This window comes from Panicum virgatum, chromosome 2N, assembly GCF_016808335.1.
Source record: "Panicum virgatum strain AP13 chromosome 2N, P.virgatum_v5, whole genome shotgun sequence".
Classification (NCBI taxonomy): domain Eukaryota; kingdom Viridiplantae; phylum Streptophyta; class Magnoliopsida; order Poales; family Poaceae; genus Panicum; species Panicum virgatum.
In genome coordinates this window covers 41,182,930-41,194,581 of record NC_053146.1, presented here as the reverse complement: position 1 = coordinate 41,194,581, position 11,652 = coordinate 41,182,930, and the positions used below count along the sequence as shown (strand labels likewise).

The 11,652-nt window shown below is 49.2% G+C and overlaps 2 protein-coding genes across 2 annotated transcripts; both read right to left on the bottom strand.

The window, feature by feature from the left end:
- Positions 1 to 3,429: 3,429 nt before the first annotated feature.
- LOC120662628 (D(4) dopamine receptor-like) lies at positions 3,430 to 3,906 on the bottom strand. Its single transcript, XM_039941736.1, has one exon. It carries the CDS (start codon positions 3,904 to 3,906, stop codon positions 3,430 to 3,432), a length of 477 nt encoding a protein of 158 aa, XP_039797670.1.
- Positions 3,907 to 7,303: 3,397 nt separating this feature from the next.
- Positions 7,304 to 8,732, bottom strand: LOC120660504 (FCS-Like Zinc finger 6-like). The gene is made up of 2 exons (XM_039939051.1): positions 8,094 to 8,732; positions 7,304 to 7,984 (listed from the first exon to the last, which is right to left on the bottom strand). The coding sequence occupies exons 1-2, from the start codon at positions 8,432 to 8,434 to the stop codon at positions 7,807 to 7,809; spliced, it is 519 nt and encodes a 172-aa protein (XP_039794985.1). The 5' UTR covers positions 8,435 to 8,732; the 3' UTR covers positions 7,304 to 7,806.
- Positions 8,733 to 11,652: the final 2,920 nt, after the last annotated feature.

Here is an 11,652-nt window from a genome sequence, read left to right as displayed (position 1 = left end):
CTTAAAACTTGGATCCTGTGTGGATCAACACTACATGTTACTCGGTACAAGAAAAACTTGCTTTGAAAATCCTTTCTTTCAAATGAACCCCTGCATAAAAATTAGCTTTCCGCAAATTTAAACCCTAGTCTTATCCTTGATTTACCCTGTGTATTATATTCTATTTATACCCCTCCGTGGGTGTGGTTGGACTTGTTGAGTACGTTTGTACTCACCCCACTCTTAATTTTTACAGAGGAAGATCCAGACTTCGTTTCCGAAGACGTTGAGTAGAGGTCTCGTCCCGCACCCAACTTTGCCTGTGGATAAGGTCACCCGCAGGAAGTTCCGTATGGCGCAAGACTCTGATGACCCCCTCTTCGTAGTTAATATCGTTGTGTGGGTGTTAGTTGTTATCCTCGCGATAATGGCGCTTCACTGTCCACTTCCGCGTAGAGTTGAACGGTGATGTACCATCTGATGTAATAAAAGTGTTATCAGCCTCCTGGGACTGATATTGTATCACTTTTAAGTCTTCTCTCATGAGGGGACGCTTCAGATGCATATGCAGAAAAGCTGCTAATGGCTATAAATGGCTAGTTCGACTTGGAGGCATATATATATGTGCTCCCCCGGCCATTTGAAGATTGCTGGAGTCCCAAGACATCACACACACATCCAAAAACACCTGCAAGCCATCTAAGAGCATAAAGATCAAATCCTTAGTCCTTAGCACAAGCTTTGTGAGTGTTAGTGCTAGGTTAGCTCTTGAGTGAGTGATCAAGCAAGATTTAGATTCTTGTGATGTGGTTCTAGAGTGAACCAAACTTGTGTCTCGGTGCGCCAGCCTTCTTGGAGCATTGGTGGCTCTCCGGCACGTCAACGACCCTCTGGTTTGGTGTGGAGCGCCGTCGACAATATTGTGCGGGGGACGGAGACCCCTCCTTCGTGGGCAATCTCCCTTAGTGGAAATCGGGATCAAGGTGACCGTGATTGTGTTCACGGAAGAGACTTGATTGCCGGGAAGCAATACTCTTCGTGAGTGCTTCAACAGCGTGGATGTAGGGGCGTCTTTGTGGCAATCCGAACCACGGGATAAATCCTCGTGTCGAGAGTTTACTTCCTCTCATCCCTCCTTTAAACTTCCGCATTTCATATTGCAGCTTCTGTGCCTTTATTTTCATAGAGTAGTATTTTGATAGAATTGGCTATAAGTTGCTAAACTCTTTTGGGATGAGGATTTCACACTAAGGTGAACCGTAGTTGCACATCTAGATAACTTGTTTTAGTTTAAGTTTTGTGCAAACTAGTTGGAGCCATAGGTTAAGGTTTTTAGAGTGTCTAATTTATCCTCTCTTTCTTTTAGGCTAGAGCACCCGATAACTTTCACCGGTAGCGCACAAGGGGCAAGGGGCAGCAACTTGGTAGCGCACAAGGGGCAAGGGGCAGCAACTTGCATGCATGACTGTGACTGTGGCCTATGGGATGGTGTTTCTTGCTGTGGTTGCGCAAGTTGGTCTTGCCGCTGCCCAGTCGTGTTCAGCTGTTCGACCAGGATTCAGGAACCATGACGCCGGTTTGGATTGTTGGTTGCGTTCAACCATTGATCATCGATCGACGGATCGAAACCTATGGTGCGTGGCGGTATCGATTCGTGCCACGCGGCCGCTTATTAGCTAGGCTTCGTTCGAACAAATTGACAAGATGGAGCTTATCTGAACCTAACTACAGTCTACAGCGGAGATCGATCGATGGTTTGTTGCAAATACATACTTTGTGATCGGTTACATGAAGTAAGCATTATCCTAGACGTTTACAGCTCAAACTTGTTGTGATAATGATATTATTATTGGTAGTGCAGTGAGATATATATGTGACACTTGCAAGTGTCACTTTGCGGTACGGTGCAAGCATACTGGAGCTAGCAACTCGGCACCAGAAGCTGGATATGCATGCTTTTTTTCTGGCTTCAGCAGGAAAAGAACAATCTAGCTAGCTACCTGATTGGTGCTGACTCGGACAGGCCCCACCAGCTAGAAGTCCAACCAAGCGTACTGCAAATAAACGTCATTTCTTGCGCGCATACTATTATTTTTTACTTCTTGTCAACAGACATGCAAATAAATTCTGCCCGGAGAGGTTAGAATTATTGGCACGGAATAAATTGACACAGTGGCGAATGATGTGGAAATAAGTTAGTACGGAACTGCCAGTGTTCTTTCCTTCTCTTTCACCAAATCCAAAGATGTGAGCGTCAATGAATTGTATCATCGATCTTTTTAGTTTTTCTCTAGATCTAGTTAAAACACGGTTGTATATACGTAAGCTCCTAATAATAGTTTTCTTTTTTCCGTTTCAAAAAAAATTTCCGTTTCAAAAATAATAGTTTTCTTTTGAAAGGAGGCGCACTAATATAACGATGATCTTCATGGTAAGCACTGAATGTTCTTTGATGAGCACAGCCCATGATAATTATTCTTACTTTGATCTTATACCTAACAATCAATAATCTCGGGTGTTAGGTCTTACGCATCATAATTAGGAATTAGGATGCCCCTGCAGTCTTAGAGGGAAAGGCTGAGGCAACGAGGCGTGATGGCACAGGCAAAGTCCTGGGCAGGGGCCGGCTAGCAGCAGTGCGCACAGCAGTTGGGATGATGAGGTAGCACTAGTACCGAATATGAAGAGACAGAAAGGAACCACGATGCTACGAATATGATGCACACTAGAATAACTTTTGGATCATTACATGATTGTTATCGAACAAACAAATAAAATCAGTCGCGCTCCTGGAAAAAAAAGTAAATTGCACCCAGATCCCCGAACTTGTAGCTACATTCCGCTTAAGTTCCCAAACTCTCAAATCGTCTAATTGGGTCCCTAAAGTCCTTTAAGTGGTTCATCCAGGTCCCAAACACGCCACGTGTGCATCCGAAGCCGACGAGGCATGCCACGTGGCGCCACAGTGGCGAATATTTGCAAAAAAACCCTGACATTTGCAAAAAGCCCCCTAATTTTTTTTATCTTCTCACATTTACTCCTCTCTCCCTCTCTTCCTCTCTCCCTCTCCAATCTCTCACCACCTCATCCATATTCCGCTTAAGTTCCCGAACTCTCAAATCGTCTAATTGGGTCCCTAAAGTCCTTTAAGTGGTTCATCCAGGTCTCAAACACGTCACACGTGCATCCGAAGCCGACGAGGCATGCCACGTGGCGCCACAGTGGCGAATATTTGCAAAAAAACCCTAACATTTGCAAAAAGCCCCCTAATTTTTTTTATCTTCTCACATTTACTCCTCTCTCCCTCTCCAATCTCTCAACACCTCATCCACCAGAGTGGACTGCCGCCGCGCCATCACTCCCAGCTGCGTGTCCTCCTCGCAGCGGAGCGAAGTGGCGGTGGCACGACCGGGCAGCAGCTCTGGCATGGTTAATCAGCGGCGACGCGACTCAGCTCGGCTCCGGGGGCCTCGAGCTCGACGGCCATGGCGGGTCCGCGACGTGGCTCCGCGCCGCGCACGCCGGGTCCCTACTCCCTCCGTGCTCCTCTTCGCCGCAGCGCGCGCCGGCGGCGACGTCAGGCGCTCGCGGCGGGCCGTGCGCGATCGGCGGCGTGGGCACGATGCGCCCGGGGCCACATGGCGCGTCGCCACCATACGGGCGCGTAGCGCATGCCGGGGAGCGTGGTGGCGGCGACGGCCCTTCGGGACGGCGGCGAGCACGCGACGCGACGGCGGGCCTGCGGGAGGGCGACGCGACCGCCGCGGACTGCCCGGAGGACGACGATGACTGCGATGCCGGCCTTCCCCTCTTCTGGCGGCAGCGCGCTCCCTCCTCCCGGCGCTCCTTCCTTAGCCGGCCGGCTTCCTCGCCGCCACCCGTTCCCTCGCCTCGCCCCTCCTCCAGGCGCTCCCTCCTCCCTGGCATGGCACGGCACGACTGCACGACGGAGGCCAGGGAGAGGAGGGTGGCGCGGCGGCGAGGAGTCACGCGGGGCACGGCCCGCTGCCATGGCACGGCGACGAGGGGCGATGCGGGGCACAGCCCCCTACCATGGCGCGACGGCGAGGGGCGAGGTGGGGCACGGCCGGCGCGGAGAAGCGGCGAGGGAGAGAGAGAAATGAGCAAAATGAAGAAGATAAGACGATGTTAGGGTTTTTTTTGCAAATATTTGCCACCGTTTCGCCACATGGCATGCCACATCGGCTTCGGGTGCACGCGTGGCGCGTTTGGGATCTGGATGAACCATTTAAAGGTCTTTAGGGACTCAATTAGACAATTTGAGAGTTTGGGGACCTAAGTGGAACGCCGCTACAAGTTTGGGGACCTGAGATGCAATTTACTAAAAAAAGGTATGGGCAAATTTCAGTCCAAAATTGAGGTCAGCGTTTGCACCCAGGCCGCCATTCGAAACTTTATATACTCGGTCATAGGAGGGGGAGACAGAATGAAACATCGCGATTCAAATTTTATAGCTTAATTTTTGGCAAATTGAACACTAGGAATCTTCTTTCCCTTTATATAATTTGCAACAAAGGATTCTAGTAGCTACTACGCACGTCACAAAGGCAACACGAATCCCCCCACTTGCAAGCAGGATTTCCTCGCAGCCACAAAACAGGAACAATGCGTCACAACTTTGCAAAGGCAAAAAATAATAATAATTAAGCACCTTTTATTATTTTGGTCGTCTCCTCTCCATTGTCTCATACAGCCATCCATACGTGAGCGATGCCATTGCCATGGCGATCGAGGTGGATTTGTCTCTTTTGCCCCCCGGAAAAGGGTAGACGGACGGCGACAGCAAAAGGAGGTCGCGATTGGGAGGAGGGGTGCGATCGCACCGGACGACGAGTAGGAGGGAGCCCGTGTGGGACGCACAGCTGGACGGTGAGCGCGGCGCGAGGCCTGTGGTTGGGCGCGAGTGCATCCAACGCGATGGACCACCCCATGACCTGAGCTACTAGTGCTTAGCTAGTGGCTACTGGCTAATTGGCTGCGGCAACTAGTGCAAAACCTATCGAGGTGACGCACGCACCTGCACCGATGCATGCTACTCACTCCGCACTTTTAGGACAGACTACTCGTATTGAGAAATAATATTAGTTGTTACTCATGATTACACGAGGTAATTGAGAACTGAAGGAATGTCTTATATTTTAGGACAGAGTTAGTACACATCAAGTAAATGTGTAGGTAGTAGTGACTATAAGAGTGACCACAATGTGGAGTAAAAGTAGTCGATAGGGAATATTATTCCATTCAACCACCTGACACCATTGTGTAAGCAGTCTATATGAAGGGAATAGCAAAAGGTACTTATAGCATTATAGGCCGTCCATATGGTATTTAAAAACTATATTTATGCAATATCATAGAGCAAGTAAATAAAACCAGCAATGAGAAGTGCAGCACGGTTTGGATTTCTTACCTTTGGTGGGCTCCAATATAACTTTTACCATTGTAGTAGTATTTAGGCCATGTTTAGATTTTTACTTGTAAACCCCGTAAACGCAAAAAAAAATATCACATCGAATATTTTGACACATGCATGGAGTACTAAATGAAGTTTATTTACAAAACTTTTTACATGGATGGGCTGTAAATCGCGAGACGAATTTAATGAGCCTACTTAATTTATGATTTGCAACAGTGATGCTACAGTAACCATCTGCTAATTATGGATTACTCATGAATTAATTAGCATTATTAGATTCGTCTCGAGATTTACAACCCATCTGTGTAAAAAATTTGTAAATAGACTTCTTTTAGTACTTCAAATTAGTAAGATTCCGTCGCAAAAAAATTTTACGTTCTATCTAAACACGGCCTTACCATAGCTATGCACTACCGGCTGTGGACCCCACCTCTATATGGACTGTTTTGCCAAATACATTAGGTTCACCCTAAGATATGAAGCCAAGATCATCAATTTGCAGTGGAAACTTGTACTAGAAATGTGAAAAACTGCGATGTAGTCTCTCTCGAAGAGAAGCGTGCACACTGAAGGAAAAAGAAATTTCTTTTGCCTTCACCTTGTGCCTGCTGACTTTAGCACGGTCATGGTTTAAGAGAAACGAAAGAATCTCAAATATCCCCACTATTAGAATCGTGTCAAGTCGATATTTTTCATGTATGAAATCAATAACGAATCATAGGGCGGATACGATTTCCTTGTGAGTTGACTACACTAATCACTTCTTATGTGCAGTTTGATTCTCCATGGAGATTATACTACTTGGACAAGTTCTCATAATTGTCGTTCATTTCGGGCCATGATCGCACACACTACTTGAAGTCAGTGAACAGAACGGTATCGTCGGCATGTCTCTCTCTCTCTCTCTCTCTCTCTCTCTCTCTCTCCTGGCCTCCTGGGGTCCGGCCTGCTGGAACTGGTAGCCTGTGAACATGTACTGTTCTCTGTGTTCTTTCCAATTTGCAAATCATCTGAGCTTCTGCTGCCGTCGGCCAGTTTCAACATGGTGTCGACATCTAGCTCCGCCGGGGGACGGCCGTACGCCATTACTCTGCCCCGTGCTCCGTCGATCTCCTTGGAACAGAACGAGTACTGGGAGCTCTGACAGGGATATATAAGGGAACAGATTGATCCGTGCGACCGTGCCTGCAGCATTGCACAGGTGCCTTAATTAATACCTGTTGGTAACCATTAGCTAGCTAGTGACCCTTGCAAATAAGCTGATGCTACCACGTGGTACCACCTGATCTAGATTTGGTTAGATTATATATAGTTCAGCAAAACAAATTATGCTTCGCATTTTTCCAGCGGTGTCATTAGGCTACTTGATTAATTAGTAATGGCGACAGCAGTATCCATGTGAGCATCATCATGTACAGAGCTGTCAAGCTTTCTTGCTAGCTACTTGCATCGTACAGTGTGTACTAAGTACTCACGAGGTTATTGATGATGATCAGTCTGCTAGTATAAGTGTGGCCGGATGGTTAAGCGTGCATGGGCATGGCTGGCCCGTGCGCACATACATAGGAGAAAACATCGTAACTAGAACCGTGTACATAGCAGTATATGGAAAGTATGTTTGAATCCAAGTTTTAATAGGTGAAAGTGCTAAACTTTTAGCACTAGCTCATCCAAACGGAAGTAATGGGTGGGCTAAATTTTAACCAAGTCTTAAATTTTTTTATCATGTATGAGTTCTAATATGTGCTAAAGTTTAGCACTTAACTTTAGCTTATCCAAACATGCTCTAACTTTTTATTCATCTCATCACAAGACTCTTCTTCTCTGAACAGCAGATCTGCATACTAGTTTTCGACAGAGAATCTCAGGCACAGTGAATCTCAGTGGTTAAATACTGAACTCGCGCAGTGTATATATTGTCCTCGTAAATAACATGTTTGATTGCAGTGGCGTGACAAAGCAAGATTGATCAACAATGGCAGTGCATCGGCCACTTCTCTCCCCCACTTTAATTTTATTCCCCCATTTCTACAGGGTGTGCGTAATGCTGCTCGATCGGTACACTGATAGCATACACGCACCAGCATCTATGCATGGTAGCATAGCGAGCTGCAAGAATTTCTTTGTTTTTTTATGAAACATATTACACGGATCTATGGATCGGTCGATTGATGGTTGGAGTATCGGTCTCTACGGCTTGCATGCAGCGAGATCGATCCAAAATTCCAGATAACTAAACTAGTAAATCGATTAATCGAGCTGGTGATCACCAGTAGAGTAGTTGCTGACGAGTGATCGGTCGATCGATAAGCCTGCGCACAGCTAGGCAGGTGTAGCTGGCCGGCCTGCGTCGGCGGGTGGTGCGTACTAGTACGTTCGCGCGCGCCTCGTCATGCCGCGGCCACCGTGCCGCCAGCGCCGGGCTTGCCGGAGCCGGCGCGGCGGCCGGTGACCGGCGGCGCTGCCGCGTCCTTGCTATTGACGGACTTCACCGCGCACTTGTCCTTCCACTCCTCCTGCGTGATGTGCCGCTCCCGGCACTCAAGGCTGCAGAAAGCCGCCTCGCCCCTGCAGCAGAGAGAGAGAGAGAGAAGAAAGGCACGGGATTTTCAGGACACGGAGACACATCAAGAATTCAAGGCTAAAAATCACGAGGAGAATAAGAAACCGATCGTACTTGTACATGAAGGTGTCGCGGCCGGGGCCGAGGCGGCGGCGGCAGAGCCCGCAGGCGCGGAGGAAGGCGGCGGTCTCGACGACCGAGTAGTCGGCGGAGTTCCGGCGCAGGCCCACCCGCGCCGGCGCCGCGCGCGCGCGGTACGCCGCCAGCCAGTCCTCCTGCGCCACAGCGCCGGCGCCGAACGCGGACAGCCAGTCCTGGCCTCCGCTGTTGTCGGGCAGCTGGGCCTCCTCGTCCTCCGCCACCGCCGTCAGCACGTCCGGCGGCGCGAACTCCGTCATGCTCGTGGTCCGCCGCATCGGGTTCTTGCAGTCCCTCTCCCTCTTCCCCACCATCATCTCCCTCGACGATCCTCTCTGCCCTGCCCCCCTGCTCCAAGGAATAAATTGAACACAACGCCTGTCGCCGAACTCCAGGCCTTCGATTCAAACCCGGACGGCTGCGGCTACGGGCGAGCGAGCGGCTCCGAAGCTTCGAAGAGCACACGAGCAGGTGCTGGCCATGGACGTGCTCACGTGCAGGCACAAGCTCTTCGCTCTCGCGCGGCCGGGGCGCGTGTGGAGGAGAGGAGACGACGAGGCGAGATCTCCGACGAGGCTGGGTGGAGTGGATCTGTGGATGGATCTCTGCCTTCTGGCGGGTGAGCCGGGAGAGGGGCGCGGGGGGATAAAAGAAGGGTCACGGCGATCCGGGCCGTCGGATCCACGTCAGCGCTGCCCCGCGTCCCCGGGGGGCTCGATCCTTGCAGCCTTGTTCTTTTCCTGGCGCGCGGTCGGGGAGCTGTCGCCGCCGGTGGATTTATTTCCTGTCAGCCTCACCGGGTTTTTATTACGAACTGTCAGGCTCGCTCGTTGATTTTGGGGGGCTAGTGCCGCATTAACTTTGTGGTCGTTGCGTGATTGGGAGGGAGGTTTCAGGAAATGGAGAAAAGGAATTGGGCCGAAACCTTAACCACCAGGTGGATGCTTGATGGATGAGTGTTTCATTTCACTTCTTTTTGTGCATGAACTTTTATTTAGAGCTAAGCTTTGGATGGGCGTTTTGCTGCGGTGACGATTAGGGGTTTCTTGTCTTTTCATGTGTTCTTCGTATGCATGACTAAGGTGGGGTACATCTCCTATTACCATGACCATGAAGATTCAGCAATGTGATTAATTAGTTTGTTTTCCATGAGATTTTTTATATTATAAATAAAACATTGCCAATGATCTAGAATTAATTGTTCTGACTACTAAAGAGAAAGTTTATATGTGCTTAGATTCTTATCCTTTGCATGATGTATTCATGGCAAGTATCATGGGATCTTTTAGCAGCAAGAGTAGCATAATTGAAGTTTCTCATGGTGCACCTGTGCTATACATGAAGCATGATGGACTTCTGCAAGGAAAAAAGAAGAATCTTCTTTTCAGGATGAATGAAATATACCATGTCATCATTTAGCCGGGGAACTAAAGAACTCGGCACGCTAGCTGCCCTCACTGACAAAGTGAAATGAGGCTAAATTAAATGTGGCTTGTCTGAAGTCTAGAATCTTTAATTTTAAAATACTACCGCTTGAAATACAAGGTATTTTGGTTGCATTTAGCTTAGCCAGAAACCTTTATAGTTTCAGACAGAGGTAGTAACTTCAAAGCGTAGGACAAGATCTGTTTATCAATGCTTGTTTGTTACACCAAATTTTTGCTTAATTATTCTGCCACAATCTGAAACATAATAGTAGCATCTTCCTGGTAGCATTAGCAGGAAACAAACGGCTAACCAAACAAGTGTCGAGTACTACAAAGTCTTCCACCAAAACTGTTTAGCCTAAATATACAGATTCTGAAAGCTAAACTGATCACAACATTATATACAGGCCTGAACATAATAAGGGCATGGCTAACAACACAGCCTGCTAGCCGGCTGTCTGCGGGGCTTTACGTCCGCTTATGTGCCTGCGGAAGGCTGCATGCCAGCGATTCAGATTATCCAGGCTCACGAGCAGAGTCTGAAGCACGAGCTGAGGCGGGCGGTAAGCAAGACGCCGGGTTTCTTCTCTCTCCTCCCTTCTCTCTCATCCACATAGGATTTAGCCAGCTTACCGCCATTTATAATACTGGCTCTAAAGTGGCCCGAATGGAATCGCTAGCGTGGGCCCAGGCTGAGCTGGATGACTTGGACAGGTGGAATATTATGGGCCACTCGGGGAAAGGGACACCTCCCCCGAGCACCGGAATCGCCTGCCGCACACGAGTCGCATACACGGACCTCGCTTGCAGGCCCACATGTCATCCACCTAAATGTCGAGTTTCGGATGTTAGCTCGGTGGCCGTAGCGCCTTCGTATTGGGTACCCGGCGGAGCTTTGGAGCCACGCGGGAGGGATCCACACGTGGCGTCACTACAAGAAATCATTTAATCCGTGACAGTTTTTCAGCGACACTTTCAGAAAACATCATTAACAGCACTGATCTATGACGTTTTTCTATTTTCCATCATAGATCTGCATTTTGGATATTGAAGCCCAAAATACAGTGACATTTTGTTAAATTCGTCACAATCTGGCCCAGTTAGCTATGACGTTATAGCAAATTCGTCACTATCAAATCGTCACACTCAATTTCTTAGCCTGTTGCCACATGCCAGGCGCCATGTCACCAGGGCAAGCTCCATGTCAGCTGAACAAATTAAATGAGTTTTTTTCAAAAATTCTGGGGGGGGGGGGGTTCGAACCTGGGTCGCAGCACTGAAGACCAGAGCGCATTACCACTAGGCTATTTGCTCGGTTGTGGAATAGTGTGGCTTTCTAACTCTTTTATTCTGTAATAAATTGGTTCTTTTCTCATCCCACAAAATTAATAGGCGAGATTCTTTTCGTATCACTCGGGCCTATCCCGTCGCATTGCTTCCGCCGCCGCCATGCTCGCCGTCGCCGCACCCCTGCCAACCCCCATTGCCTGAGGCTCGCACCATTGGCACCACCGCCTTCAAGCGCCGCCCCCTTCAAGCCCCGCCGCCCACCATTTGCCGGATCCCGATCTGACAGCACCCCGCCGCCGCCAAATCACGGGCGTGCTCCCGGCGATTCCCGACGTTCCAGGCGTTGGGCGGCCACCGCGCCAGCCACAGCCGCCCCAGGCCCTACCAGTACGCTGGAGGCGCACAGCGAGTGCGCGGCAGCGGCCGGGCCGAGGGTGCATGGCCTGCTAGCGCCATTGCCGCACCAACATCGTCAACGGCCTCGGGAGCACAACACCGAGAGCATCACAGTCATGCTGCCCTGACTCCTCTTGCGAGGCACACCTTCTTCCCCACCTAAAGACCGTCCTGCAGTGAAGGTATGGACTCTCTTTCATCCCTTTCTTTTGTTTGTTGAATTCAGCTTCTGAAAAGTGCAAGAGTAGCTTGTTTATTTGGGTTGTTCTGCAATGTTTCATTAGATGGATCGAAGCTGGGTGAATGGCAGATTATTTTCCCCTGAGTACATTGATGGTGTCAATGAATTTATGAGCTTTGTTCAAGGAAAATTCACTGGCAATGTTGAAATTCTATGCCCCTGTAGTAGATGCCTTAATCAG

What these genes read in the sequence shown, in the direction of transcription:
- LOC120662628 (XM_039941736.1), bottom strand. Translation starts at nt 3,906, where the DNA reads ATGCCAGGGAGGAGGGAGCGCCTGGAGGAGGGGCGAGGCGAGGGAACG.
- LOC120660504 (XM_039939051.1), bottom strand. Translation starts at nt 8,434, where the DNA reads ATGATGGTGGGGAAGAGGGAGAGGGACTGCAAGAACCCGATGCGGCGG. An exon ending in CGCGACACCTTCATGTACAA is followed by an intron (nt 7,985 to 8,093) that starts GTACGATCGGTT and finishes TCTCTGCTGCAG; the next exon opens with GGGCGAGGCGGCTTTCTGCA.